The sequence below is a fragment of the Ambystoma mexicanum genome, chromosome 2p, assembly GCF_040938575.1.
Source record: "Ambystoma mexicanum isolate Mex_15411 chromosome 2p, UKY_AmexF1_1, whole genome shotgun sequence".
In the NCBI taxonomy this organism is placed as follows: Eukaryota; Metazoa; Chordata; class Amphibia; order Caudata; family Ambystomatidae; genus Ambystoma; species Ambystoma mexicanum.
The window spans coordinates 872821950-872847174 of NC_090923.1; the positions used below are offsets into that span (position 1 = coordinate 872821950).

Below are 25225 nucleotides of genomic sequence, written 5' to 3' on the forward strand. Positions count from 1 at the left end.
CTCAATTCTTACATTACTAGTCTTAACATTTCTCTCACTTCTACTTTTCCTTTTCTATTTAAACATGCTATCATTCCTCCTGCTCTGAAAAAACCTTCTTTGGATTGCCATTCCTTCGAATGTCTGTCCTGTATCTCTTCTTCCCTAACTTTCTAAATTACCGGAACATCTCCTCTACTTGGGTTTCTTCCTTTGTTAATCTTGTATTTTACCTCGCTTTCAATCTGGTTTTGGAGCTCTTTTTTTTTTCTTCTTTAAAATGATATGGTTCAAATTTTAAACCTTTCATCTTTTATACAGTCGAACAAAGTCTTTCTTACACCTTTTTATTTTCCCAATTAGATTCAAATAATACATTAAAAAACCGACAATTGTGAAAATGTCTTTCTTTGTGCCACTGTGCAGGAATTTGGCCCATCGGTCTTCAGGTGACAGTTTGATTGTGGAGAATAGATACATGTCTCTAATTCGTGATTTGGTTTCATAGATTGCCGGACATGAAGTAACAATGTGCTGTAAGGTTTCTAGTTCATTTGGTTGTTTGCAGAACCGACAGAAGGAATTATCTTTGGATAGAAGTTGCCTGGATTGTAGTAGCTCTCTCATTGGCATCAAATTTAATCGAAACCATAGGAAAGTGTCTCTGACAGAGGCGGATGGAAAGCGTTGTAGATATAACGGAAGACAGCTTAATGGATGCATGTCCAACTTGCATTCCAGATTAAGTTTTAGTTGTCTTTTGGCATTGATAGTCGATTTCCAATTGTCACAAGCATATTTTTGTTTTGCTTTTCCTGGGCGCTGAGTTAGCTGTTCAATGGATATATCTGCCATTTGTCTAATGTTTTCCATATGGTTTTTCCAGGTTTGTAGTGCAGTTGCCTGAGTGGTACCTTCTTTTTGCTGGAAAATTTGTAGCGCTGCGATATGCGAGTCAGAGGCAGTTTTCCTATAAAGATCTAGCTTTCGCCATGTTTGGAGAGATGTAAGGGACTGAAGTGCTAGTTCGAATCGAATACGGGCCATCGGAAACAATTGAGGTAAAGAAAGAACTTTTCGCCAACACATGCCTTCTAGACGCAACCATATGGATCTATTGATGTTAATCATAGATTTGCTTCGGTGTCCGGTCAAAGGGTCGACTAGCAAGGATCGAATGGTCAAAGGATCGACACAATAGGGCCGAAAACAAAAGGATCACATTTTTTTTTTAATTATATATATTTTTTGGGGGGTTTTCGTTTAGGGAAAAAAGTGTTTTTTACCACAAAAACGAGGGTTGGGGGTGGACCCCCCAAAAAACAAAAAAAACATGTTAAAAAAAAAACCTAAACATTTTCGATCCTTTTGTTTTCGGTCCTTTTGCGTCGATCCTTTGACCATTCGATCCTTTGTAGTCGATCCTTTGACCTATAACCATTCGCTTCCATAGAGTAGAATAGCCGTGACTTTTTGTCTGTAGAATGATATGATTGGTTTTAATGTGAATTTTCCATATTTCAGGTGTAGAAACCGTCCCTGGCGGGCTAAAGCTGGAGTTTTCGCCATTAAGTAGCTGGACCAGTTTGTTTCAGTGGGAGATTGATTTACCCAAATCCCCAAGTACTTAACTGTTGTCACTTGTTCAAGGGGTTGATTATTGAGGAGAAATGGTTTCGGGTGCTGTTTTGTTCTATGGGATGGAGCTAGGAGCATCACTTTTGATTTTTGTGTATTTATTTCAAGTTGGTTTTGGAGCTCTTCATTCTACAGAAACTGCTCTTTTATCTGTTTGTGAATCTCGCCTCTCTAGCTCCTTTCTAGCTCCTATGCAAAACACTCTTCTATTTTTATACTTTTGGACTTATCCGCTGCTTTTGACACAGTGGATCACACATTACTTCTTTCTCTCTCCTCCTTTGGCTTTTCTGGCTATGCAATTTCATGGTTTTAATCCCATCTTGCTAATCGTACCTACTCAGTATCCTGGGCTGGTGTTAATTCGGATTCCTTTCCTCCTCTGTACGGTGTCCCACAAGGATCTGTCCTTGGTAAATTTCTCTTCTCTTTGTATACTTCTACTTTAGCTAAGATTCTCTTCTTTTGGGCTGTCTCATCACTTTTATTCCGGTGACACCCAACTTTTTCTATCCTTTTCTTCTTTCATGTCTGACTCTGACTGCCCGCAACCTTGGTCTTTCTTTTGCTCCTCATATCTCAATTACTTCTCGTTCCTGCAGCTTTAATCTTTTTAACATCCGGAAAGTAAGACCTTCTTGCCTTCAGTGCTACAAAGCTTCTAATTTCTTCCTTAATTTTCTCTCGATTATTGTACTGTTCTGTTTTTGGTCTTCCCGTCTAGCTCCCCTTAAATCTATTTTCAATTCAATTTTCTCCATCGTTTTTAAATCTCTTAATGTACTTGCTCCTATCTACCTTGCCTTTCTTGTTTCCTTCTATGTCCCCTCCCTTACTCTTTGTTACCAAACCCACTTTCTTTTAACTGTTCCTCGCCCCCCTTGTGCTTCCTCTTGTTTCTGTTTTTTCTCTTCTGGCTCCTCTTTACTGGAATGCTCTTGCTCTCTCCGTCCGGCCTATTCATTCTTTCTCCAATGTCTGTTCTGCCCTAAAGACCACCTTACTTCTGCCTTATTTGTACTGTGAGTTCTACTGTAATCTATATTTTATTGTATACACCTGCTCATTTTTATTGTACTGTAAAATTGTTTTTGTACAGCCCCTTGGCGTAAGGCGCTATATTAATAAATACAAATACCGGGTTCTTAAATGGCCCACAATACAAAAATCAATTAGGACAAGCACTATCATTCACCGTCCTTTACCGATAAAGATCAATGTTTTAAGCAATTTTAAAGTCTTTGATATCGTTTCTCTGTAATTCTTCGTTTATAGTTCTATCAACTCTTCCTGGCCTGTTCTGTTATTGCCACTGCAAGAGCCTTTTATTTCACTTTTACTATGGTTTCTCAGCTTTTATCCTTCCCTGATTGACGTTTAATGCCTGATATTCAACTAAGTTTATTACTATTGTTTTATATTTTAGTTTATACACAATAAAGGTTTTACACTGATGTATTTATAACACCAAATAAAAGTGCACTTTTCTATTTCTGTGATCACCTTCTCATTAGTTACTCCATTTTGGAGTGTAATACGCATTCTTCTTAAATACCACTTTGCCTCAGGAATCCCTATTATACACTCTTCTTGGAGTTTAATGCATATTCTTTGGTCCCCTTGGAATCCAAAATCGAGGTATCTATCTCTTTACTCACAAATCCTGTTACCATATATTTACACTTGGGCTATAGCTCCTCCCCTTTATTTGCAACTTTCATTGCTATACTTTCGTGGCTAAGCTCGAGTCTCTCTGCAGTGACTCTTCCCTATTCGACCAGTTCACCTTCAGTCCGTGAGGCACCTGCGGGCACCAGACAGGAATTTCTTCAGAGGGGCACCTGCCAAAAGATTCTTTCTACAGGTGTGTATTGCACACCGCTCTCCACAGGAAGCTCTGTGATCTTCTGGCTAATGGTGAAAGTCGACAATAGTCTGAGAGTCTAGATCTGGACCCTAGGTAGCTGGATCTTGAACCATCCTCTGATACCAAATTGTGGAATTATCATAGTAACTGACCCGGACCCAAATAACCAGACAGACTCCAAGAATATGGCAAAGTACTACTTTGTTAGCTCAAATAAAGTAGGGGGATGTAGTGACCATACCAAATGCAGCTCACTCACTCTCATCTAAGTTTTGGTTACACAAAGGGCCTCATTACACGGACAGCGGTGGACCAAGGTGCTATTAGCACCTTGGTCCATGCCGGTAAAATACCGGCACCGCCTTGGAGGAAAGGGGAATTACCGCCCTATTCCAAGGTTAGTGGGGCGGTAATTCCCCCTTCCCCCATTGCCCTTCCCCATTCCCATTTTTGCCCCATAGGGCATAATGGGAATGGGGAAGGTGCTAATTACGGCACCGCAAATTGCGGTAACCTAATTAGCTCCCTGGTCCCTTTGCGGGTTGGTTTTTAACGCCTGCAAAAAGCAGGCGTTAAATTCTCAACCCGCAAAGGGACCTCGTAGTAAGGCGGTAAGGGTTAACGGTCACCGGTACCATTAACGGTGACCGTTAACCCCTAGCGAGGTCCGTGTAATGAGGCCCAAAGACTTTACACTTTGATGTATGTCAGCTATGACCTCATCCTATGTGGCAAACAGTAAAACCTATCAAGGGGAGCGATTGGTTAAGGGAACATATATCTATAGTATGTATAAGTGTTAATAACATTATTGGCTGCCCTTATCTGGTAGGCATGTCTTGAACTACTTCTAAATACTTAATTCTGATTATGAAAAATAATACCAGATTGGATTCCGCAACATTGTATAACATGCAACTACATGGCCACTCATGATTGGTTGGCATACTCTCCCAACCTTGGACATTTGGCTCACTAACAGCATGTAAACAGAATGAAACCCAGCTGCAGAGAACAACCAACGTCAGACCACTGCTCACTCTAGTCAATTAGCCTACCATCTCTCATCAGTTAGACCATGAGCCAAAGCTTTTCCTTTATATAGACCTTGCTGACTGTTTTCTTCTCTGGGATGTTTAAGGGAGTCGGGGTATAACACTAGCTTATTCTGAGGCTTAATGAATGGACCTTGTTTTCAAGCTTGCACCACGTGTCCGTAGACACAGTAGACCACAAATTAGTACATTTGAACTTGCTATTTGATTATGCTGGGTGCAATTACTCCTCTTTGTCTCTGGAGACTTGGTTGATCCGTCTTAAATTTGCTTTCTTCACCATTAATTGTCCAATACTTTGCACATGCAGTTGTTGATCTAAGAGAAATGTGCAGTTTGTTCATAGTTTATCTTGGTTAACTCGCTTTGTGCTTTCCAATGATGATCTGTTGTGTCATTCTTGGTCTTGGTAAAACAGATTATTTGTTTCTTGCATGAAGCCATTTAATGCTCTGTTTCTGATCTGCGACCCTGGTTTGTCTGAGATACTGTTGACACAATCTGACGTCCAGCTTTCCATCATGACCGCTTTCCTCACGTTCTAGATTCTACTCCAGCAAGCTTCTGTTTGTCATCTACCTTGCGTTTCTGCTTAAATACATTGAGTACTCATCTGGTTACTTCTTTGTATGTATGATTTGTTTGTGTCTGGATACATATTTCTCTTGTTCAATTACATGATCAGTATTTAATCATTTGCATATTGTGTCTGTACGTCTTAGTATCTTCTCTTCATGACGTTGCGTTGCTCTGGCCTGACTTCATTTACAGCTCTTCTGTGTTCATTGGTGTACACCGACAGCCTTCCACCACATCAGTGCCAGGGTACATTCAATACGGTTGTCTGAGTGCACAACGGCTCTCATATCTTTGATACGGTATTCCGATAGTACTTGGTGTCATACAGTCTTTTTGCTATTCTTCCAGTATGACAGTGGTTAGGGAGTGGGCACTAGAGATGAAGTCAGCTGGTTCTCTACATTATCCAATCAAGCAGACCAGTACCAACTGAAATCCTGTAACTAAAGTATGAAAATGTGCCTTCAAAGCCAAACATTTTCACACTATTATAAGGTCCTGTTTGCCCTCTTCTGCATGAATTCGAACCCATTGACAGTTTGAGGCCCCAGTAAGCAGTTCCACACCTTTCTCTGTATGTATTCTGTTTACTATTTCTTCTAAAACCTGACATCAAATTTCACTTATACCAAAGTGAATGTGTGCTTCAACATTCAGTGCTAAAAATGGCCAAAGGGAAGTTCTGTAAAACCTAGGAAATTAAGAGACAAACGGTGGCAGTTGTGAAAACCTCTTGCCTTGCCTTCCCACCATATTACAAACTACTCTGATGGTATGCTAAACTATTACAGGTCTGTAATGCAATACTTGCACAACCATACTGTAGCAATTATATGCTGGGTGCTTACCCTTTTATGTTAGTGGCAAGCAAAAGGAATCGGTCCGCAATCATGAAATCCTATTGCTATTTAAGAGGAGGGCCATAATAATCTTTTTATATGCTTTCACAAATTGTTTTTCAGAGTGGATCCAGACCAGCAGTCCGCGTTTGGGATGTCGAAGAGAAGACGCAAGTTTCAGAGTTGCTGGGTCATAAATATGGAGTCTCATGTGTGGCTTTTTCCTCCAACATGAAATACATTGTGTCAGTGGGATACCATCATGACATGCTTGTTAACGTGTGGGACTGGAAGGTAAGGCACTTATGCAATGTTTTAGGATTTATATATGTGTTAAGATATGAACCATAAGCAGGCAGTTAGGTTTATATCCTATTTATTTAAGTAAACAGGAACAGACCACCAGCACAGCTTCTCCCTTCACCACTCTCCACTAACTTCTGTGCTTGGAATCCAAAGATACATTCTATGTACTACATTCTATATGGAGTGATGCCAGTAGCACACTTCTTGCAGGGCAAGATGCATCATAACACATCTCCCTTTGTTTACCCAACACACCCTCTTTTCACCACTGCAATCCTGCCCTTGTTCCATACTTGGCCGCCACTCACATGCACCACACCCTTCAGTACGGCCTCAACAAGAACAGGATCGGAGTATAGCAAATCTCCCTTCCTCTTAACCAATCCTTTCTTTATTCTGACCCAATCATCACACTCCACTCTTCTTTCTTTCCCTGCCTCATATTCTCTCTCATCACCCACTTCTCTATCTTTTCCTTTAAACTCCTCCTCAATTCATCCACCACACAATCCGACTCTCTTCCCAACCAGTGAGGATTCACCCTGTTAGCTTTGCACCCTCTTATAAATTCAAATGGATTTACACCCGTTGTGAAATGGGGCGACATGCGCAGAGCATATCATCTCTACTTGATAGCCACTTTCTTGTCCATTCCACATGCTCCGGCCATTTCAAATGGCATCCATTATATATCCATTCATCCTTTCCACCATACCATTCCCTGCTGGGGGATATAAAGTGGACCTCTTGTGCTTCACACCACACTTCATGTACTCCAAATAACATCCACCTGTGATTTGTGTACCATTGTCCGTAAGTATATGTCCCAGAATGCCTTCACTAGCAAACATTTCCTGAATGAATTCCACAATACTCTCAGCACAAATCTACATTACAATCTTGAATTCAGACCATCGGAAGAATAAGTCCACCAATAACAAAACCTACTTTCCGCAATCATAGCCTACCTCCATGACCCAAGATATCCATGGCAACCTCATCCCATACTTTTCCAGGAATGCTAAACTCATCATGGGTTGACTCTTGGCTTCCACGCCTTTGCCCACTTTGATACATTCAATGCAATTGGCCAGTCTTCGCTCAACATCTCTATCGAACCTCAGCCACCAGTACTCGCTCCACAAAATGGCTTTCGTCCTTGTCACGCCAACATGTCCACTATGAGCCAAGTGAACAATTTTTTTCCCTAATTTCCTTGTGAACAACACTGCGTTCCCACTGGAATATGATATTATCGACTATACTCAATTCTTCGCTCACCTCCCAATGCGACTTCTGTTTTTGTTGCAACTCCACCTTTTTGGGCCATACCGATTCCATTAACCGCTTTACCCGCATAAGCACCAAATCCTTTTTCATAGCTTCCATCCACTCCTCGTTGCTCACAATACCTTCATGCAATACCTTCAAACATTTCTGATACCTCTTCTTCCACATTTTCATTACTCCTGCCCAACCTTGACAATCGGCTAGTAGATTCGCTTTCCCTGGTATCACTTGCATTTTAAATCTGTGACTATGTAATCTCGTAACCCAACTAGCTACGCACCTAGATACTATGTCCAAACCCTTAAACTCAAATATATATAGCCTTAAGTGGTTTGTGATCAGTTCTTATGATAAAATCAGTACCCCCACAATAAATGTCTGAATCGCTCAACTGCCCAATGACATGCTAATGCTTCTTTTGAGGGTATTGGGTCCTCTGACGAATTCCATATCTATGACCGTAATCACCACAGCTGTTCTGCTTTGGAAAATCTTTCAGTGTCTGCGTCCTGCGTTGATGATGTCGATACGCCGTCCTCCAGGACCTCCTCAGACGGGCGACGTCACCAGATGTTATAAGTAGGACGCACGACACCGTAGCCTCAGTTCCGTTTTTTCTGCGAACATGTTCGCTTCGGAGATCTCGGCGCGCCTCGACTCTTTAGAGTTTCTGTTCATTTTGTTTGTTTGTTTTGTGCACGTTTTCTCGGGATGTCTTCCTCTTCTTCCACCCCGCGTCCGGGCGTCGAGAAATGTGGGGACTGCGGGTCCAAGATGTCGGTGACGGACTCTTACGACGCCTGCCTCTGGTGCCTCGGGGAGGCCCACGACACGGATGATTGTCGACTGCCAGTTTGCGGGAACGTAAGAAGAAGCTGTCGGTCGGTAAGGTGTCCAAGCCCCGGAAGGCGAGGTCCACTGGGCTTTCGACGGACGATTTGAGGGGCGACTCTCCTCATCGTAGTCGTAAGTCTAGGAGGGTCTCGGTCCCGGAGTGGGTCCAGCCACTCCTCTGCCTCTTCGAGGCACTCCCGGAAGTGCCGTCATCGATCGCCTTCCTCATCCGAGGACTCAGCACGTCGGCGTGTTTCTTATCCCACCAAGCGTTCCTCTCCGGAGGAATGGGCTTCCTTCGGGAAGAAAATGTTGGCGATTCTTGAATCGCAGGGCTCCGGTCCGTCTGTGCCTCCGAGGGCTCGGTCGTGATCGTACTGGAGACACCGCTTGTATGCCTTCGGGCTCGGGTGGTCGGCACGATTCGCGGGAGAGGTCCCGCTTGGACAAGGGGAATCGTTCCAGTCAGGCCCGTTCCAGGTCCCGGTCCTCGACGTGCTCCGGCCCGTGTGCACCTGTGAAGACTTCGACGCTGGTGGTGCCGAGGTCGTCGACGGAATCTCTCGATGCTCCGCCTCTGAGGAAGTAGTCGGCGCCCAGGCTTTAGAAGGACACGCTCGGGGCTCCACCCTCGAGGCCTGTGTCGAAGCCGTCGGTGTTGTCGGCGCTGCGCTCGACGTCGACGCCGATTCACTCAATGCCCTTGACGCCTTTTGAGGCTGTGGTGTCGGAGGTACCCCGTGGCACGGGGGAACCCCTAGAAAGGCTCTGGCCAAGGCAAAACATGTCTTTCTCCCGTATTCTTTGCCCGCTTTCCAGACTATGGAGTATATTTCCGAGGTGGAAGAGGGTTCTGAAGATGGGTTGGTTCCGGACACGGTACCAGATGAGATTCTTTCTGGTCATAGCCAGATTGAGGACTTGCGTCGGTCACTGCATGACGGCAGTGGTCTGGACACCTCTCCGGGGTTGGAGTTCTGTGGGCCTGAGCCTGGCACCCATGCCGAGTCGTACCAGCGCCTTATGTCTATGGTCAGTCTGCTTGGGGTGGTCGGCGCCCCCCAGTTGATTTTGTGCAGGATGACCTGACGGATATCCTCGACTAAGGTCCACCCAGTGACCCGGTACCGCCATTCCATATGACTCTGCAAAGAAGGGTGGCAGCGGCTTGGACTGCTCCGGAGAGTCTCCCGGCAGTGGGCAAGTCTTTGCCGTGTAAATAGCGCCCAGCCAGTAGTGACCCCTGCTACTTGACCACGCACCCCACTCCGGAGAGTTTGGTGGTGCAGGCGGACCTACCATCCCTCCTGATAGGGATGACAAGCGTTTTGATGGCTGGGCGAAGAAAGTGTTTTCTTCACGGGGTATGGCTCTTCAGGCAGCCAACTCCGTATGTGCCTTGTCTCGTTTCACGCACACTCTGTGGAACTGTATTTCATTAGCGGCCGAACATATTCCCGAAGGGGACGAACTGGATGGCTTTCTTGCTATTATTCAGGATGGCAAGGATGCCACGTGTGAGTCCGTTCAGTTGGGTTTGGACATGGCAGACTGTCAGCCGGTCCATGGCGGCGAGCACCGTGATACGCAGGTTTGCGTGGTTGAGGAAGTCGGGGTTTGCTCCTGATGTGCAAGCCAGGCTCCTCAACATGCCCTTTGATGGTGAACATCTTTTTGGCAGCAAGGCTGACGAGAGCCTTGAGAGATTGCAGACCTCCAAAGCTGCAGCGAAGTCGTTGGGCGCTGCAGTCTGCCAACCTCAGTCTTTTTGTCCTAGGGGACAGCAGTGGAGGGGAGGCTCCTTTCGTTATTACTCATCGTTTAGTAAAGCAAGAGGAGCTGTAAGTCAAAGGGGCAACCGTAGGAGTGCCAGAGGTGGAAAACAAGGTACTCGAGGTGCCAAGGTCGCACGAGCAGTTGCCTCTTTGCCCTCAGGCAACGCCGCAGCCGCTTCTGCTCAGTCATGAGGCCCATGCTTCGCCGGTTGGGGGAAGGCTGGCGCATCATCTTGTACAATGGCGTGCCATTACTTCATATGTGTGGGTTCTGGAGATCATAGCCCACGGCTACTGTCTTCCTTTCCGGCAGAGGCCTCGCGACAATCCACCGGGGAATCTCTTTGAACAGTCCGGATCCGCTCCTTGCGCAGGAAATTCAATCCCTGCTGGAGAAAGGCGCCATAAAACTGGTGCCTGTAGCGGAGAGGAACAAGGGATGGTATTCCCCTTATTTTTTGATTTCCAAGAAAGACTGGGGATTGAGACCCGTCATGGACTTGCGCGGTTTGAACAAACTCCTCAGGAAGGACAAGTTCAAGATGGTTACTCTTAAGTCCTCCAGGCCCTTCAACTTCTGGACTGGTTGGTGTCTCTCGACCTCAAGGACGGTTATTTTCATGTGCCGATCCATCCAAAGCACAAGAAGTTCCTGAGGTTTGCGGTTGGCGACTCGCACTTTCAGTTTCGGGTCCTGCTGTTCGGATTGATCTCTGCCCCGAGGGTCTTCACCAAGCTCATGGTAGTGGTGGCAGCGCATCTCAGGAAAGGGGGATTCACGTCTACCCCTACTTGGACAATTGGTTGATCAGGGGGAGCTCTCCCGAGCAAGTCCTGGATCATCTTTCTGTCACCTGCCACTCCCTCCACAAGCTGGGCTTCTCCCTCAACTTAAATTAAGTCCCACTTGACGCCAACTCAGAGGCTCCAGTACATCGGGGCAGTGCTCGACACGTCCCTGGGGCAGTGTTTTCCTCCCCAGGTGAGGGCTCATCACATTCAGCAGATGGTGCTAAAGTTTCAACATGCCCAGAGTCTCCCTGCGTTAGAGTTCTTGAGATTGCTCGGCCTCATGGCATCCTGCATTTTTCTTGTGCCAGAGGCCAGGTTGCGGATGAGATCTTTGCAATGGGCACTCAAGCTCCAGTGGTCTCAGTCCTCCGGCAGTATGTCGGACCCTGTTCAGGTGCCGCCCTCGGTCGCCCAGGACCTTCTGTGGTGGCCCGTCAAAGGCAATCTGATGAAGGGGGCTCCATTTTGGCTACCCTGGCTGGAGGTGACGATTGTGACGGACACATCCCTCACGGGATGGGGAGCTCATGCCAACGAGTTGACAGTCAGCGGTCGTTCGTCTCCGTCGGAGTCCAGACTCCATATCAATCTGTTGGAGCTGAGGGCCATCAGGCTTGCCCTGAAGGCTTTTCTTCCGACTGTGCGAGGAAAGAATGTCCTGATTCTGACGGACAACACAGTGGCCATGCACTACCTCAAAAAACAGGGGGGGTGGGGGAACAGGGTCATTTCCTCTGTGCAGGGAGGCGATGCAGCTCTGGTTCAGGGCCATCCAGCAGGAAATTTCGATCTCGTCAGTTCATCTGGCCGGAGACGAAAACGAGACGGCGGACGCTATGAGCAGGCAGAGCACGATCTCTCACGAGTGGGAGCTGGCTCAGGAGATTCTCCTGGAGATCTTCGCCCTTTGGGGGACCCCTCAAGTGGATCTCTTCGCCTCCAGTGTCAACCGGAAGTGCGAAAGGTTCTGCTCGCGGGAATTTCCTCCGAGAGGAGCCTTAGGAGACAAATTCGTAGTGGAGTGGTCCTTCCCACTGTTGTACGCGTTTCCTCCAGTCCCCGTCATTACGCAAGTGCTGCAGTGGTTACGGAGGTTCGGTTCCCGGATGATCCTCATTGCTCCAGCATGGGCCAGGAAGACGTGGTACCCGGACCTTCTCGACTTGTCCATCTGCCCTCCACGTCGTCTTCCCTACCGAGATGATCTGCTCTCACAGGAGGGGGGGTCAGGTTCTCCATCCAGAGGTCAGATCACTCAACCTTCACGCTTGGCTTCTAAAAGGTTGAGGTATAAGGATTGGGACCTCCCTGAAGACGTGATGGAGGTGTTGCTTTCGGCCAGACGGCTGGCAACAAAGTCCCTGTATCGTTGCCGTTGGAGAAAGTTCTGCGACTGGTGCAGGGTTCAGAATGTGGATCCTTTTTCATGTGACTTTCCTGTCGTTCTGTCTTTTTTGCTTTCTTTGGCCCACAAGGGCCTGCACGTGGGTACTGTTAAAGGTTACCTGGCGGCGCTGTCTATATTTAAGCGCTTGTCTGAGGAGTGTTCTTATTTTAAAATCCCTTTTAATTTCTCAGTTTCTGAAAGGGCTCACTAATGTGTTCCCTCCATCACCTTTCCAGGTGCCCGGTTGGGATCTGAACCTTGTTCTCAAGTTTCTAATGGGTGCTCCTTTGAGCCTTTGCACTCTTGTCCTTTGAGACTGTTAACCCTTAAAACTGTGTTTTTAGTTGTGGTCACTTCCGCTCGCAGAGTGAGTGAGTTACAGGCACTTTCAGTTAAGCCACCCTTCACTGTGTTTCATAAGGACAGGGTTGTCCTTAGAGTTCGTCCTTCCTTTCTTCCGAAGGTGGTGTCGGAATTTCATTTAGGCCAGAAGGTTATTCTTCCGGCATTTTATCCTCCTCCGCATCCTGGTAAGGAAGAGAAGAGGCTCCATAGGCTGGATCCTAGGAGAGCTTTAAGCTTTTATATTTCACGCATGTCCCGGGTCAGAGTGGACGATCTACTCTTTATTGGTTACGCTGGAAGGCGTTTGGAACAAGCTGTTACTAAGCAGACTTTGTCTCAATGGATCATCTTGGCAATTGCCGAATGTTACCGCTTGGCGGGTAAGGACACTCCGGTAGGCTTACCGGCCCATTCTACCAGGGGTATGGCTGCCTCTACTGCCCTGCAGAGGGGTGTTCCTATTCGTAACATCTGTGATGCAGCCACCTGGCCTTCGGTCCATACTTTTGTACGTCACTACTCCCTCGATTCTATTCGGGGTCAGGATCTGGCCTTTGGCAAGGCGGTCCTTTACTCTGCAATTTGATTGGGCATTCTAAATTTGTATATTCTAAATTCTTTTCCCACCTCCTTACGTTGGTACTGCTTTGGGGGTCTGTCATCGATATGGAATACGTCGGAGGACCCAATCCCCTCGAAGAACAAGTTACTCTTACCTGGTAACATTCTTTCGATGGGATGGTCTGACGACTTATTCCATGCCTACCCCGCTACAGAATTTCTTATGCGATTGCAGCTTACGTTTCCGCAAGGCTTTCTGTGTTCATACTGGCAGAAGATTGGTGCCACACGTTCTGGGGAAAAAACTACAACTGAGGCTACGGGCGTCGTGCGTCCTACTTATAACATCTGGTGACGTCGGCCGTCGGAGGAGGTCCTCGAGGACGGCGTATCGACGTCATCGATGCAGGACGCAGACGCCGAAAGATTTTCAGAAGCAGCACAGCTGTGGTGATTACTGTCATAGATATGGAATACGTCGTCGGACCATCCCATTGAAAAAACGTTACCAGGTAAGAGAGTAACTTGTTCTTCTCCACGACCCAATAGTTCTTTTCTGCTCCTCTCTAACCTCTTGAGGCATGGGCAACTGTCGTCTTCTCTTCAGAATTCCTTTCCTGCGACAGAACGGCACCAATGTCATTGTCACTGACATCTACAGTAACCATACTCATTCTGTGTATTAAAACTCCCCAAAGGTCGGCTCAGTTTCCTCCTTAATTGTATTAAACTCCACCTCACACTTTTCATTCCATTTAAACTCCTCACCTTTCTTCAATTTTCACAAATTTCTGATGGAATTCTATCATCCCCAGAAATGGACGCAGTTCTCTTTTTGATTTTGGCCTTTCCACCTCCTTTATGGCACACACCATACTACACTTGGGTTTCAAGCCATTCACAGATACCTCATGGCCGAGATACTGTACTTTGTCCACCTGAAGTGTACATTTCTCCTCCCTCAAGGTTATTCCCTTTGTTTCCAGTATACTCAGTACTTCATTAGAAATTATGTCATGCTCTCCTTCCGACTCACCGCACACCAACACGTCATCCTGGAAACAGAACACCCCTTTCAAAAGTGTATCCATGACCTTTTGGAATACAGAAGACTTGGAAACTAAACCAAAGGGCATTCTTAGAAATTGGAATACTCCCTCATGCGTTATGAATGCTGTCAATTTGCTACATCCTCCAAGCTTAATCTGATGATAGGCTGAAGCTATGTCCAATTTAGAGATACATGCCCTTGACCCACCACAGCCAACATTTCCCCCAAGTTGGGTAATGGGTGGCGGTCTATCATAACACATTTATTAGATTCACGCAGATCTACACAATCGCAATTCACCCAATGATTTCTTCACTTCAACTAAAGGGGACGTCCACTCAACACCACCTGCCCTTTCAATGATGCCCAGTCGTAATAAATTATATAACTCCTTTTTCACACCTTCCCTTAGGGCTTAAGGAGCAGGCCATAATCTTGATGCAACGGGCACACTCCCTTTCTTAACACAATTTGATGTTGTATGCCACTCATTTTTCCCACTGCCTTCTAGGACACATTTGTGAATTTCTCGCTGACTGTGCCCCCACATGAAGAACCTGATCGTCAGTATTCGGATCCAACCTTATCATAAGGTTTTTCTGATCACGCCATCCCAACAGAGCCAACCCTTTCTTGGTCACATACACTTTTCCTTTTGCACATCTCCCTTTGAACTCCTACTTGGCTTCAACATAACCAAGAAGCTCTATCTTGTCTTGGTTATATCCCGCAGGATTAACATTAGGCTCCAACAAATTCCTAATGTCATCTTCCTTATCTTGCTCAAACACCAACCTAGACATGAGAGATATTTTCGAATCAGAATCCGCCATCATTGATATCTCTTTCATTCACCCTCACACTCGCATATGGGTGCTCACACTTCTCTTCATCCACACCCTGGACAATGTCAATGGTATTGACAGTAACATTTCCAGGGTGACGAGCTTCTTCAGAAGATTTATGCCCTTCTTCCTCATTCACATATAACACTTTTTTTTTTTTGGCTAAACTGAAAGGTTGTGTAACCGGTTGCAAAATGTCCATGTCTTTTGCATTTTGCACTCATCACCCTTCTTCCAGGACATGCCAGCCATCCGGCAAAGTGAGAATTACTGGCACACCAGATGCATAAACGTTCTTCTCTCCTCCCTCCTATTTCTGTATTGTTCTTGTTATCACTGTACCCTTTCGCTGCCGGTTTATCTTTTGTTTTCTTCTTTACGTCCGTTACACTCAGCACCTCTACTTGGACTTCAGCACTACCTTTTTCTGACAATTTCGCAAAGCTGGCTAGCGAGTGTTTAACCCGCTTGACAATTTCTAGCACTTCATCCGATGTGGGTTCGTCTTTCAACCACAGTTCTTCTCTGATCCTATTGCAGTTGCAGTGGATTATAAATTGATCACGTTTGTGTTCATCAAATGAGTCTCTGAATTTGCATGACCCCACTAAGTGTCGTAGGGCCGTCACATACTCTCCACACTTTTGCCCTGCCCTTGTAAATGAACACCAAAATTGTACCGCTCTAATGTGGTGTTTGTTTTGGGGTTAAAATGCATGTCCAACTTGAGTAACGCATTTTCTAATTCATTTACAGCATCACAACTACCCTCATTTGCTAGAGGAGGTAAAGTGTTGAAAATGTGTTGGCCTTTGTATCCTAAGAAATGCATTAAGAGCAAAGGTTTTCTGTCATTAGAGTAGGAGTTTCCACATGCAGCTTTTAGGTAGTGAATGTACCCTTTCATTCACTGTGCCCATTTCTCTTTTGCAGAGCCTGGTGATAACATCAACTTATTGCCATTTCTAGTGTATGTTACCAACGTCGGGTTTGTCCTTTTTGCCTTTTCTTCTTCCTTTTTTAAATTTCTTGTATTTCTCCTTGCTTCCCTTTCTCCCATATTGCCTGCTCGGCGCTGTGCAGTTTATTTCATGGAAATGATTTACTTCCTTTTATTCCTGTACTGCTTCCTTGGTTGAGAATGAGTTAACTTGCATACACCATGAGGACGCGCAGCGATGGATTTCAACATTTTCTCGTTGTTGCTTTTCGTTGCTTTGCTTCTTTTGCGCATGCGCAGTCTTGCTTTGTCCTAAGCGGGAGGGACAGACAAATTAGCGTATGCGTGAAGCCCGCTGTTGCGTGTTGGTTACTCAGCAGGGCTGGGGGCGCGCACCTCGCGGTTCTAAGGTTTTCCTGGTGATGAAGGTGAGGCACAAACTTCACTTGGGGTTGGCAGTTCTGGGAATTGGCACCTTTGAGGGATTGTTTTCCCATGTTGTCGCATCAACACCCGGAGCGGCGGAGCAGCTCTATGCTCACACTCGTTGCTCCTTTGCTGGCCAGGTCAACGTCCCGGAGGACGGAGTGGCTACCAGTAGGTGTGTAAGTGCACACATAGAACTTGCTGGCTGTCGCACCAACTTGCCAAATCCCTCGCTGGCCGTATCAACGCCGTGGGGACAAGGCGGAACGGTGAATCACAGTTTCACAAACAGGAGACAAATATAGATGGTGCCAGGGGTCTGGGTCTTCAGGATCCTCATCGCCAATGTTAAGATATGATCCATAAGCAGGCAGATAGGTTTGTATCATATTATTATTTAAGTAAACAAGAACAGACCCCCAGCACAGCTTCTCCCTTCAAAACCCTCCACCAACTGCTGTGCTTGGAATCCAACACATAAGATACATTCTATGTACTACATTCTATGTGGAGTGTTGCCAGCAGCACACTCCTTACAGGGCAAGATGCATCATAACAATATGCAATATATTATTCCAGTACATAAGCCAGCCGTTGTGTGGACTTAATGAAGAGAAGAATCACTCTTGATTGTCTCCAATCTTACACATTGGAATAGTAACAATACATGTGATGTATACGTAGTAATATGCTTAAGCTGCCGATAGACATTGCAATTTTCCCTGTAACTTGCATGCATCTCCATTCCAGTTCTATCCTTGGATATCAAGGGGAGAAATGTGACTTATTTTAGATTAAACAATAGTCAAAGCATGAGAACCAGCATCGGTTTTAACAAACTACAGCTACCACAGAAAGGCTGCTTGCAAAAGCGTCAATGGCAATATCGTGACCCAAGCACTGGAGCAACTTAAGTATTGTTCGAGACATGAGCAGTTTTTTTTTTATAACAACCAGGGCGTTTACTGTATAGCCTTGGTTTGTTACATTCTTCTTTGCCTCTTGGGGAAACATGATTACGATTCATAGCCACAAATTGGGCATATTTCTGTACATTTTGCTGTTTGGTTTGCGCTTTTGTAAATTATTTTTTTATATTACAGATGGTTCAAGTTCAGTAGTTTGTGTATTTGAGCAAATAACCCACCAGCTAAGTGGTTTCTCAAAATGTATATTACTTTATGTACCCAATAAAGATGCTCACTCTTATGTACAAATGATCAGTTTTGCAAACTATCATAATTGGTGAAAGTTCAAATGTGTACAAATTACTCCTCCAACGCTTTCTCAGGGTAACCATGCATTCAATTGTGTGAAATACAAAATAGTCTTACATCATCCTATTAATAATATAACTAGTTTCCCTCTAAACAATAATGGGCAAAACAGAGCAAATCGCAACCAAATACAGGTGAGACGAGGAGAGAGAAACACAAGAGAATGAAATAAGTGTTGAATGTCAAATAAGATGAAAGAAAAGTCATCTCTTTTGAATGTGCAACATATTCGCTAATCTTATTCTTTAGTTCTCCAATTGCTTAATAAGTGGTTGTACATGGTTTTCTCAAAATAGTACTACAGTTTTAAATGAGATTCTTACCTCCCCCCCCCATGTCTTATAAGGCCCCAAGTAAAAATAGATCCGGAAAGAAAGGTGCTGCTGTATTTTATTTTTTTCATGGTATTTTTATTTTTTCACATTGTGAAGCTGTAATTGTGATACTGTTCTATATTGTCCACCAAAATATGACATTGATCTTTTTGTCATATTTCCTGGAATTATGTGAGCAAATTCAGTCATTCGGTAACATTTATATTCTAGGTTATATTAATTTGCATGTTGACTGTTAATATTCTTCAATGGTCAAGGAATATTTCACTCTACCAGATACCTTAGGTTTTATAGTGTTCCATCAAATTGGTCACCTTTTTAGATTTGGTTTTAGATTTTAACATGACCTTCTCCCGGTGTCAAATCATGCCCTTCTCAAACTTTCCTGTTGTCTTAGTCGGAAACAAACCAGAAATGATGCCTCACGGAAATGCTATTTTAACTCCATTTCACTCAAAATTGGAAAAAAGACCATTAGCTACTCGGGAGGCTGGGATCAGGGGGTCCGTTTTGATCATATATTGACATACATTTTTATCAAAATCGTTATTTAATTGCTACATATAAAATAAATGTTGACACATATACATATCACATGCATTTAAACATTTGATATATCTAAATACGCCCTTGTTCTCGCTCAAATCCTATTGAGAACATAATACATATGCCAAGAGGCCATCAACAAACATAGCATACATAAAGTGGACTTGTATCTAGTGCAAAAATCGCATGTGCAAATTACGCAACTAGTGAGGAAGACACAATAGATGTAGTCACCTGTTTGATGTTACCAGCAAAGGTCAAAACTTTGATTCCCCACTAGTAAAGGTTATTCCACTATAAAGACAACAATAATCAATTAATAGCCAACTATAGGTGTTTGAGGAGGGCTGTACCCGAATTCCTCCTCATGTAATTTACAAACTTCCCTTTTTTTCAATAGTTTTGACAATGTAATAGTCTAGGTGCCCATTACTGGGCACTGATGCTCGTCTTCTTCAGGACTTGCAAAGGGGTAGCAAACATTCTTCCCAAGGCATTGCTTGAAAAATACAAAAAAATGAATAAAAACACAACTACCATTAAAAACCAAACTCTGATACCCCACTCTCAGAACCTCCCAAGTGTATTATATGGTTTCTATTTATTAAGTAATAATAATAATAATAAAAGTAATTTGCCATTTTTCAATTCAACTCAGCGGCAACATGGATCCTTATTTCTCTAGTCCATTGCCAATATAACAGAAGAATTTGCAAAGCAAAAGTGAAAGGAGGGATTCAATCATTCCTTTCTCAAAATGTGGGTGATTAACAGAAAGTCCAACACAACTGCGGGCAGTCTCCAACCATTGAACCATCAGTATACAGCATCTAGTGACCCCATTCAGGACCGCAGAACCATAATACTCTACAAATTCTAGCGAGAATTGTTCTAGTGTCACACTACCCGTTACATTAACGTCCGGAAGTGAAGTTATTCATATGCTGACATCAGAAAAATGAAATGCTCATGGTAAAGTGCTTCAACAATGCACATACCTTAACATGCCGTGCAATGTTTCCAAATATTCAAATTTCGCCATGATGCCAAAACCCTTTTCTTGATTTCAATGTTCAAGATAATCACTCTAGAAGTAAAGGTATATTTGAATTGTTTCCTGCTAACCTCAACACACATGCCATACAAATGAAAACTCATAATGCAGCATCGACTATATTCCATACCCTTTGAACTTGGTACATAATTTCAATAGCTCTTCTAAGTTCGTTTCTCTCCCGTCATTGTTCTTTTAGCAGGACTTTCGCCGTGACTCTGAAAGCAAAGATGTAATCCTATTGCTTTCATCTGTCAAAAAAGTGCTGCCTAGCTAGATTCACACATAACACACCAGGACATTGTCTATTTCCTCAATTTTACATTTTGGTCCCTTTTTTATTTTGCTTGTTCTGCTTACCCGTCTGGAACTCTTGAATTTGCGGCTGCCGCTCCGTAAACCTCGATCTCCTTGTTTATGGAGTAACGACTTGCCGCGATATCGGACATGCACTCTGCGGTCCTCGCGAGGCGTACGTTTGCTTGTTCTTATTGTAAGGTCTGGAACGTGCAACGTAAGCAGCAGGGGTTAGACCTGTCGCTATAATAGAAAAAGGACTGCTTTCCTTTTGATTTGCAGTCCCCCATAAGTCATGAACGAATCACAAAAGGCAAAAAACAAGAGACCATCGGTCCCGTCTTTGCAACTCTATTGAATACACTTGTAGCTCCAGTCTCCCATTAGTTCATCATTCAGTCAAAACTATCTGACTACGAGAAATGGTTTTTAAAACCGCGCATTAAGCACTACACTTGTGAAGAGTAATTTCTTGTTAACTTCTTTTTTTAGGCTCAAAGAAGAAAATACATTTATTACACGGCCCGCAGTAGCGGCCATGCAGTTATGGTTAAGTTGCTAAACGCATAGGAAGACGCGCCTTACAACGTTCCTCCCCCTGGAGGAATCCTCACCAAACTTTGCAAAAAAAGTATATGGCCCGCTCTGAATTTTTGCGGCACGTCTGGTGAGGTTTTGTGCAGGGGGGTGGGGGTGGTAGTTATAGGAGGGGTCCCAATAATTTTTTTTCCATAGACTGAATGGGCAAAAACTTTGCGCACGGCTACAGCCCGAACGGCTCGATGGATTTGCACCAAATTAGTAGCAGGAGCGGGGGCTTGGTTCAGAAAGTGTGCTTTTGTGTTTTTGGTGGAAATCAGACAAGTACTTTTGTTGCAAAGAACTGAAATGTACGTCCCAAAAAATTTGTGATATCTAGCTCCGCGGACCCATTTCCCTGTTCGCCCTGCGGACAGAAGTCTGATAGGCTTGCAGTACGCCATGATGTTGGCGAACATTGGACGCGGCTGGTGGTTGGCTGGGGGGGGGAAGTGTGCTCTGCGTCAACATTTTTGGGAAACGCTGCCATGGTGTATCGGAGGATAGTGCAGCGTCGGAAGGGGTTGCAAAACATGGTTTGCAGGAGCGAGTTGGTGAAAGAGGAGATGAAAAAGGGAAAATATGATAAATTTGTTTAGGTCAAAGAAGACGGTGGCATGCAAGGGGTGTACGAGAGCAATGCAGCAATTTGCGGGTAGCTCCTCAGGCGACAACATTCTGTGGCGACTGCATGGACGCTCCATTGGGAATGGGGACTGCATTGCAGATGATGCAAATAAATTGACATTGTGGTGTTGGCTAGGGGTGTCAGTGCTTATGTTGTCTTTGTGGGTTGCCATTGTGTTGTGGAGGTGGGTAGGGGTGTCGGTGGTAAGTTTGGCAAGTATGGTATGTGGCCAAATGTTCCCATGCATGCCTCCATTGCCTTGAAGTGGTTGTGGGCAAGGCCTAGGCTTGGGCACAGCCTTGCTTCAGGGAGGGCAGTAAGACATTGCCACATGAAAGGATTTTGATTCCATCACACGTTTGCAATATGGACCATTTATGCAGCTACTCACATATACTTCATTGGCGGATAGTGTGGCCATGAACACAGCCTTTGCTTCAGGGAGTGTAGTAAGACATTGGGACATGTAAGGATTTTTTTTACCATCCCACTTTTTGCGATATGGACCATTTATGCAGCCAATCACATACACTTGATTGGCAGGCAGACTCCATTGGGGATGAGGAGTGCATTGGAAACAGTATGAGGATATTTCCAGACGGTGTACTATGTTGTACAGTCTAGTGCCTTGTGTGCATGGCTAGGGCCCTTGGACGTAACAGTCTGGCCACTGGTTGGAAGCCGGTTTCAGAATGTTGCCTTGTTTGGGTCCGTTACTATACCATACGTACCTGTAGTCAGGAAAGCTACGTGGCCACATGTTCCCATGAATGGCTCTATTGCCTTGTAGTGGGTGTGCCCAAGGACTAGGCTGTTGGGTGCTGGTAGGAGGCCGCATGTACCCAAGAGCCTAGGCTTTGGGCACAACCCCTGCAAAGCAATGCGGCCATGTACGGGATCACTGTGCTATTGGTATGTGCATTGTACACATGTATAAAGGGTGCATTCCCTTTGCCATAGAGCATTTGGATAATGTATTAAATCCATACCTTCTTACATCCCACAGACTTTTAAATGAAAGTCTGACGTTTGTAGAATCATTGTAGAGGACATGTTAGACTTCCTACAGCAGCAGTGGTGAGGCATGCTACAATTTCCCTTTGCAATGGTGTGGCCGTGAACAGAGCCTAGCCTTGCTTCAGGGAGTGTAGTAAGACATTGGGACATTTAAGGATTTTTTTTGGAAATATGGACCATTTACCCAGCTACTCGCATACAAATCATTGTCGGGTAGCTGCACAGGCGACTAATTTCAGAGCCCATTAGGAATGGGGAGATTATTGCAGATAATATCGGGATATTTCCATTCGGTGTACTATATTGTGTTGGGTGTGTCACACCCCTACTGCCTTGTGTGCATGGCTTGGGCCCTTGTAACTAACAATCTGGCCATTGGTTGGAAGTAGCTTTTAGAATGTGCCGTGCCTGCACTTGCATATGGTGTACGTCATTGGACTTGTTGCCGTTCACAGACTGACATGCCACCATTTCGAAGGGATTGGTTCCTCCGACGTATTCCACATCTATGACAGGTAATCACCACAGGTGTGCTGCTTCGGTAAATTTTCGGCGTTTGAACCCTGTGTCGATGACGTCGATATGCTGTCCTCGAGGGCCTCCGTCGAGCCCACGTCACTGGATGTTATAAGTAGGACGCATAACGCCCGTATCCTCAGTTCCATTTTTTCCGCAAACGTGTTCCCTTCGGAGATCTCGGTGCACCTCGGTTCTTCTGAGTTATTCTATCAGTTCTTCGAAAGTGTTTGTTGAGAATATATCATGTCTTTGTCTTCTACCCCGTGGCCAGGATTCAAGAAGTGTCTGGACTGCGGTTCCAAGATGTCTCTTACGGACCTGCACGACACCTGCCTCTGGTGCCTCGGTGAGGACCACGCCACGGATGACTGTGACAATCGCCAGTCGTTAACATCAAAGGGCTTGCAGTAGCGGAAGAAGCTTACTGTCAGTAGGGTTTCCAAGCCCCAAAAGTCAAAATCCGCTGGGCTTTCGACCGACGATTTCGAGAGGCGACTCTCCGCGTCGTCGGCGTAAGTCCAGGGGGGGGTCTCTGTCCCAGAGTGGTTCCCGCCATTCCTCTGCCTTTTCGAGGCACTCGCGGAAGCCCCGTCACCAGTCGCCTTCCCCGTCCTCGTCTGAGGACTCCGCCCGTCGGTGGGTTGCTTATCCTAACAAGCACTCTTCTCCTGCGGAATGTGATGCGTTTCGTATGAAGATGATGGCGATTTTCCAATCGCAGGGCTCCATTCCATCCGCGCCTTCTAAAGAAGCCGGCAGGGAATGTGCTAGGGCCACCGCTCGCATGCTTTCGGGCTCAGGTGGTCAGCGGGATCATCGGGAGCCTTAGAGGTCCCGATTGGATAAGGTGGATCGCATGCCCGCTCCAGGTCCCGGTCCTCGACGACCTCGAGACCGTCGGAGCCTCTGAGGTCTTCGAAGAAGACGTCGATGCCATCGGCGCCATGTCCGTCAAGGGAATCTCTCGAGACTTTGCCTCTGAGGAAGCCATCGGCACTGAGGCCGTCGAAGGACATGCTCGGGGTACCGCCCTCGAGGCCTGTGTCGCAGCCATGGGCGCCACGATAGACGTCGACGCAGATTCCCTCGACGCCTTTCGAGGATGCTTTATCGGAGGTACCATGGAGACCGGTGGAAACTCAGAGGAAGGCTCTGGCCAAGTCGAAAAATGTTTGTCCCTTTTTCTGTGCCCTCATCCAGGGATTTATTCCAGCCTCTTGATCATATTTCTGAGGTGGATGAAGGGTCTGATGAAGGTTTGGTTCCTGATGAGGTTCCTGATGACCTATTATCTGGTCATAGATTTGCTTCTACTGTTATATTTTTCTATGTAACTTGTTTTTATAATGTAAAGTGCTTTGGATTAAAGCGCTATATAAACACAATAAATAAATACAATAAATACAACACAGGAGAAAGGCACATCCTTACTTGAAATACTTTTTTTGTGTTTTTTGTGTTTTTTTAAATTATTTTCAGAGAATCCCTTAAGTCTGATTTGAAGGGGCAGGGGGGGCTGAGAAATCAGGACACCATTTCTTTTGCCTTAATTTGCAAATAAAGATTATTTTGTTTTAAGCATCGGTACATTCGCCTGCCTCTCTATCCCACACACTTACACATATGCTGCAAACTATAAACGTATGCCCAGTATAGGGCCCATTATAGTTTAAATGTCTTATTGATGTGTTCTAATGCTCCTTCAGACAAATTTGCAAACAAGATTTAGAATCATATGGGTATGTTTCTATAGGACCAGTTGGCATGAGGAGTCTAAGGTGGCTCCTCTGGGCTGTTGGCATCAATCTAACCAGGCTCTACTAGGCTACAAGGAGGAGCTAAATAGCTCCCAGCGTTTGACAATTTCAAAACCCTGCTAACATATATGGACAGGTTCAAATATGCTTAATTGAATGTTTTTAAAGTCGTCTGCAATGGAATGCATGTGATCAATTGGGCTTGGATTGAGCGCTTTTCGTATGAATTCAAGGTTGGTACACTCTGAACAGTGTTTTGCAAAAGCTCAGTTACCTGACCTACTTCCAGTAGTCGCTTTGTGAGAAAGGGGTGCACTTGTGTGGCCTTCCCACTGATACGCTGTGTAAATAATACATCTGAGCAGCTAAAGGGAGCTGCCTATCATTCCCCACTAGTGTGGATGTTGGTCCGTTTTATTATGCTGCTATTTGCAGGTGATGCTGTATCATTGGGTGTGACTGGGGCAAGTTGAGGTGTGGGAACTCAAGAAGCTAATGGGTTCAGGAACTATGTTGGAAAGTTTTGGTGTGTGATTAATTGGGTAGAAATTTGCAAGCTACTACTGATTAGCTCATCAAATGGCAAAGAGCAGGGCTACATTGAAACACTTTGATGATGAAGTCCTTAGCTTTGACCAATATTTCACTCTCAGCACTGGCTGGGAACGGGCAGAACAGCGAAACCCCAGTAAGCTGCGTGACGAGGC

At 45.1% G+C, this 25225-nt stretch overlaps 1 protein-coding gene across 1 annotated transcript in view; it reads left to right on the top strand.

Moving 5' to 3' along the window:
- WDR62 (WD repeat domain 62) overlaps positions 1-25225 on the top strand; it is a 2486568-nt gene that overhangs the window by 441054 nt on the left and 2020289 nt on the right. Inside the window, exon 5 of the mRNA XM_069644563.1 lies at positions 6081-6251. Coding sequence (XP_069500664.1) covers positions 6081-6251 — 171 coding nt within the window. The remainder of the gene's footprint in view (positions 1-6080; positions 6252-25225) is intronic.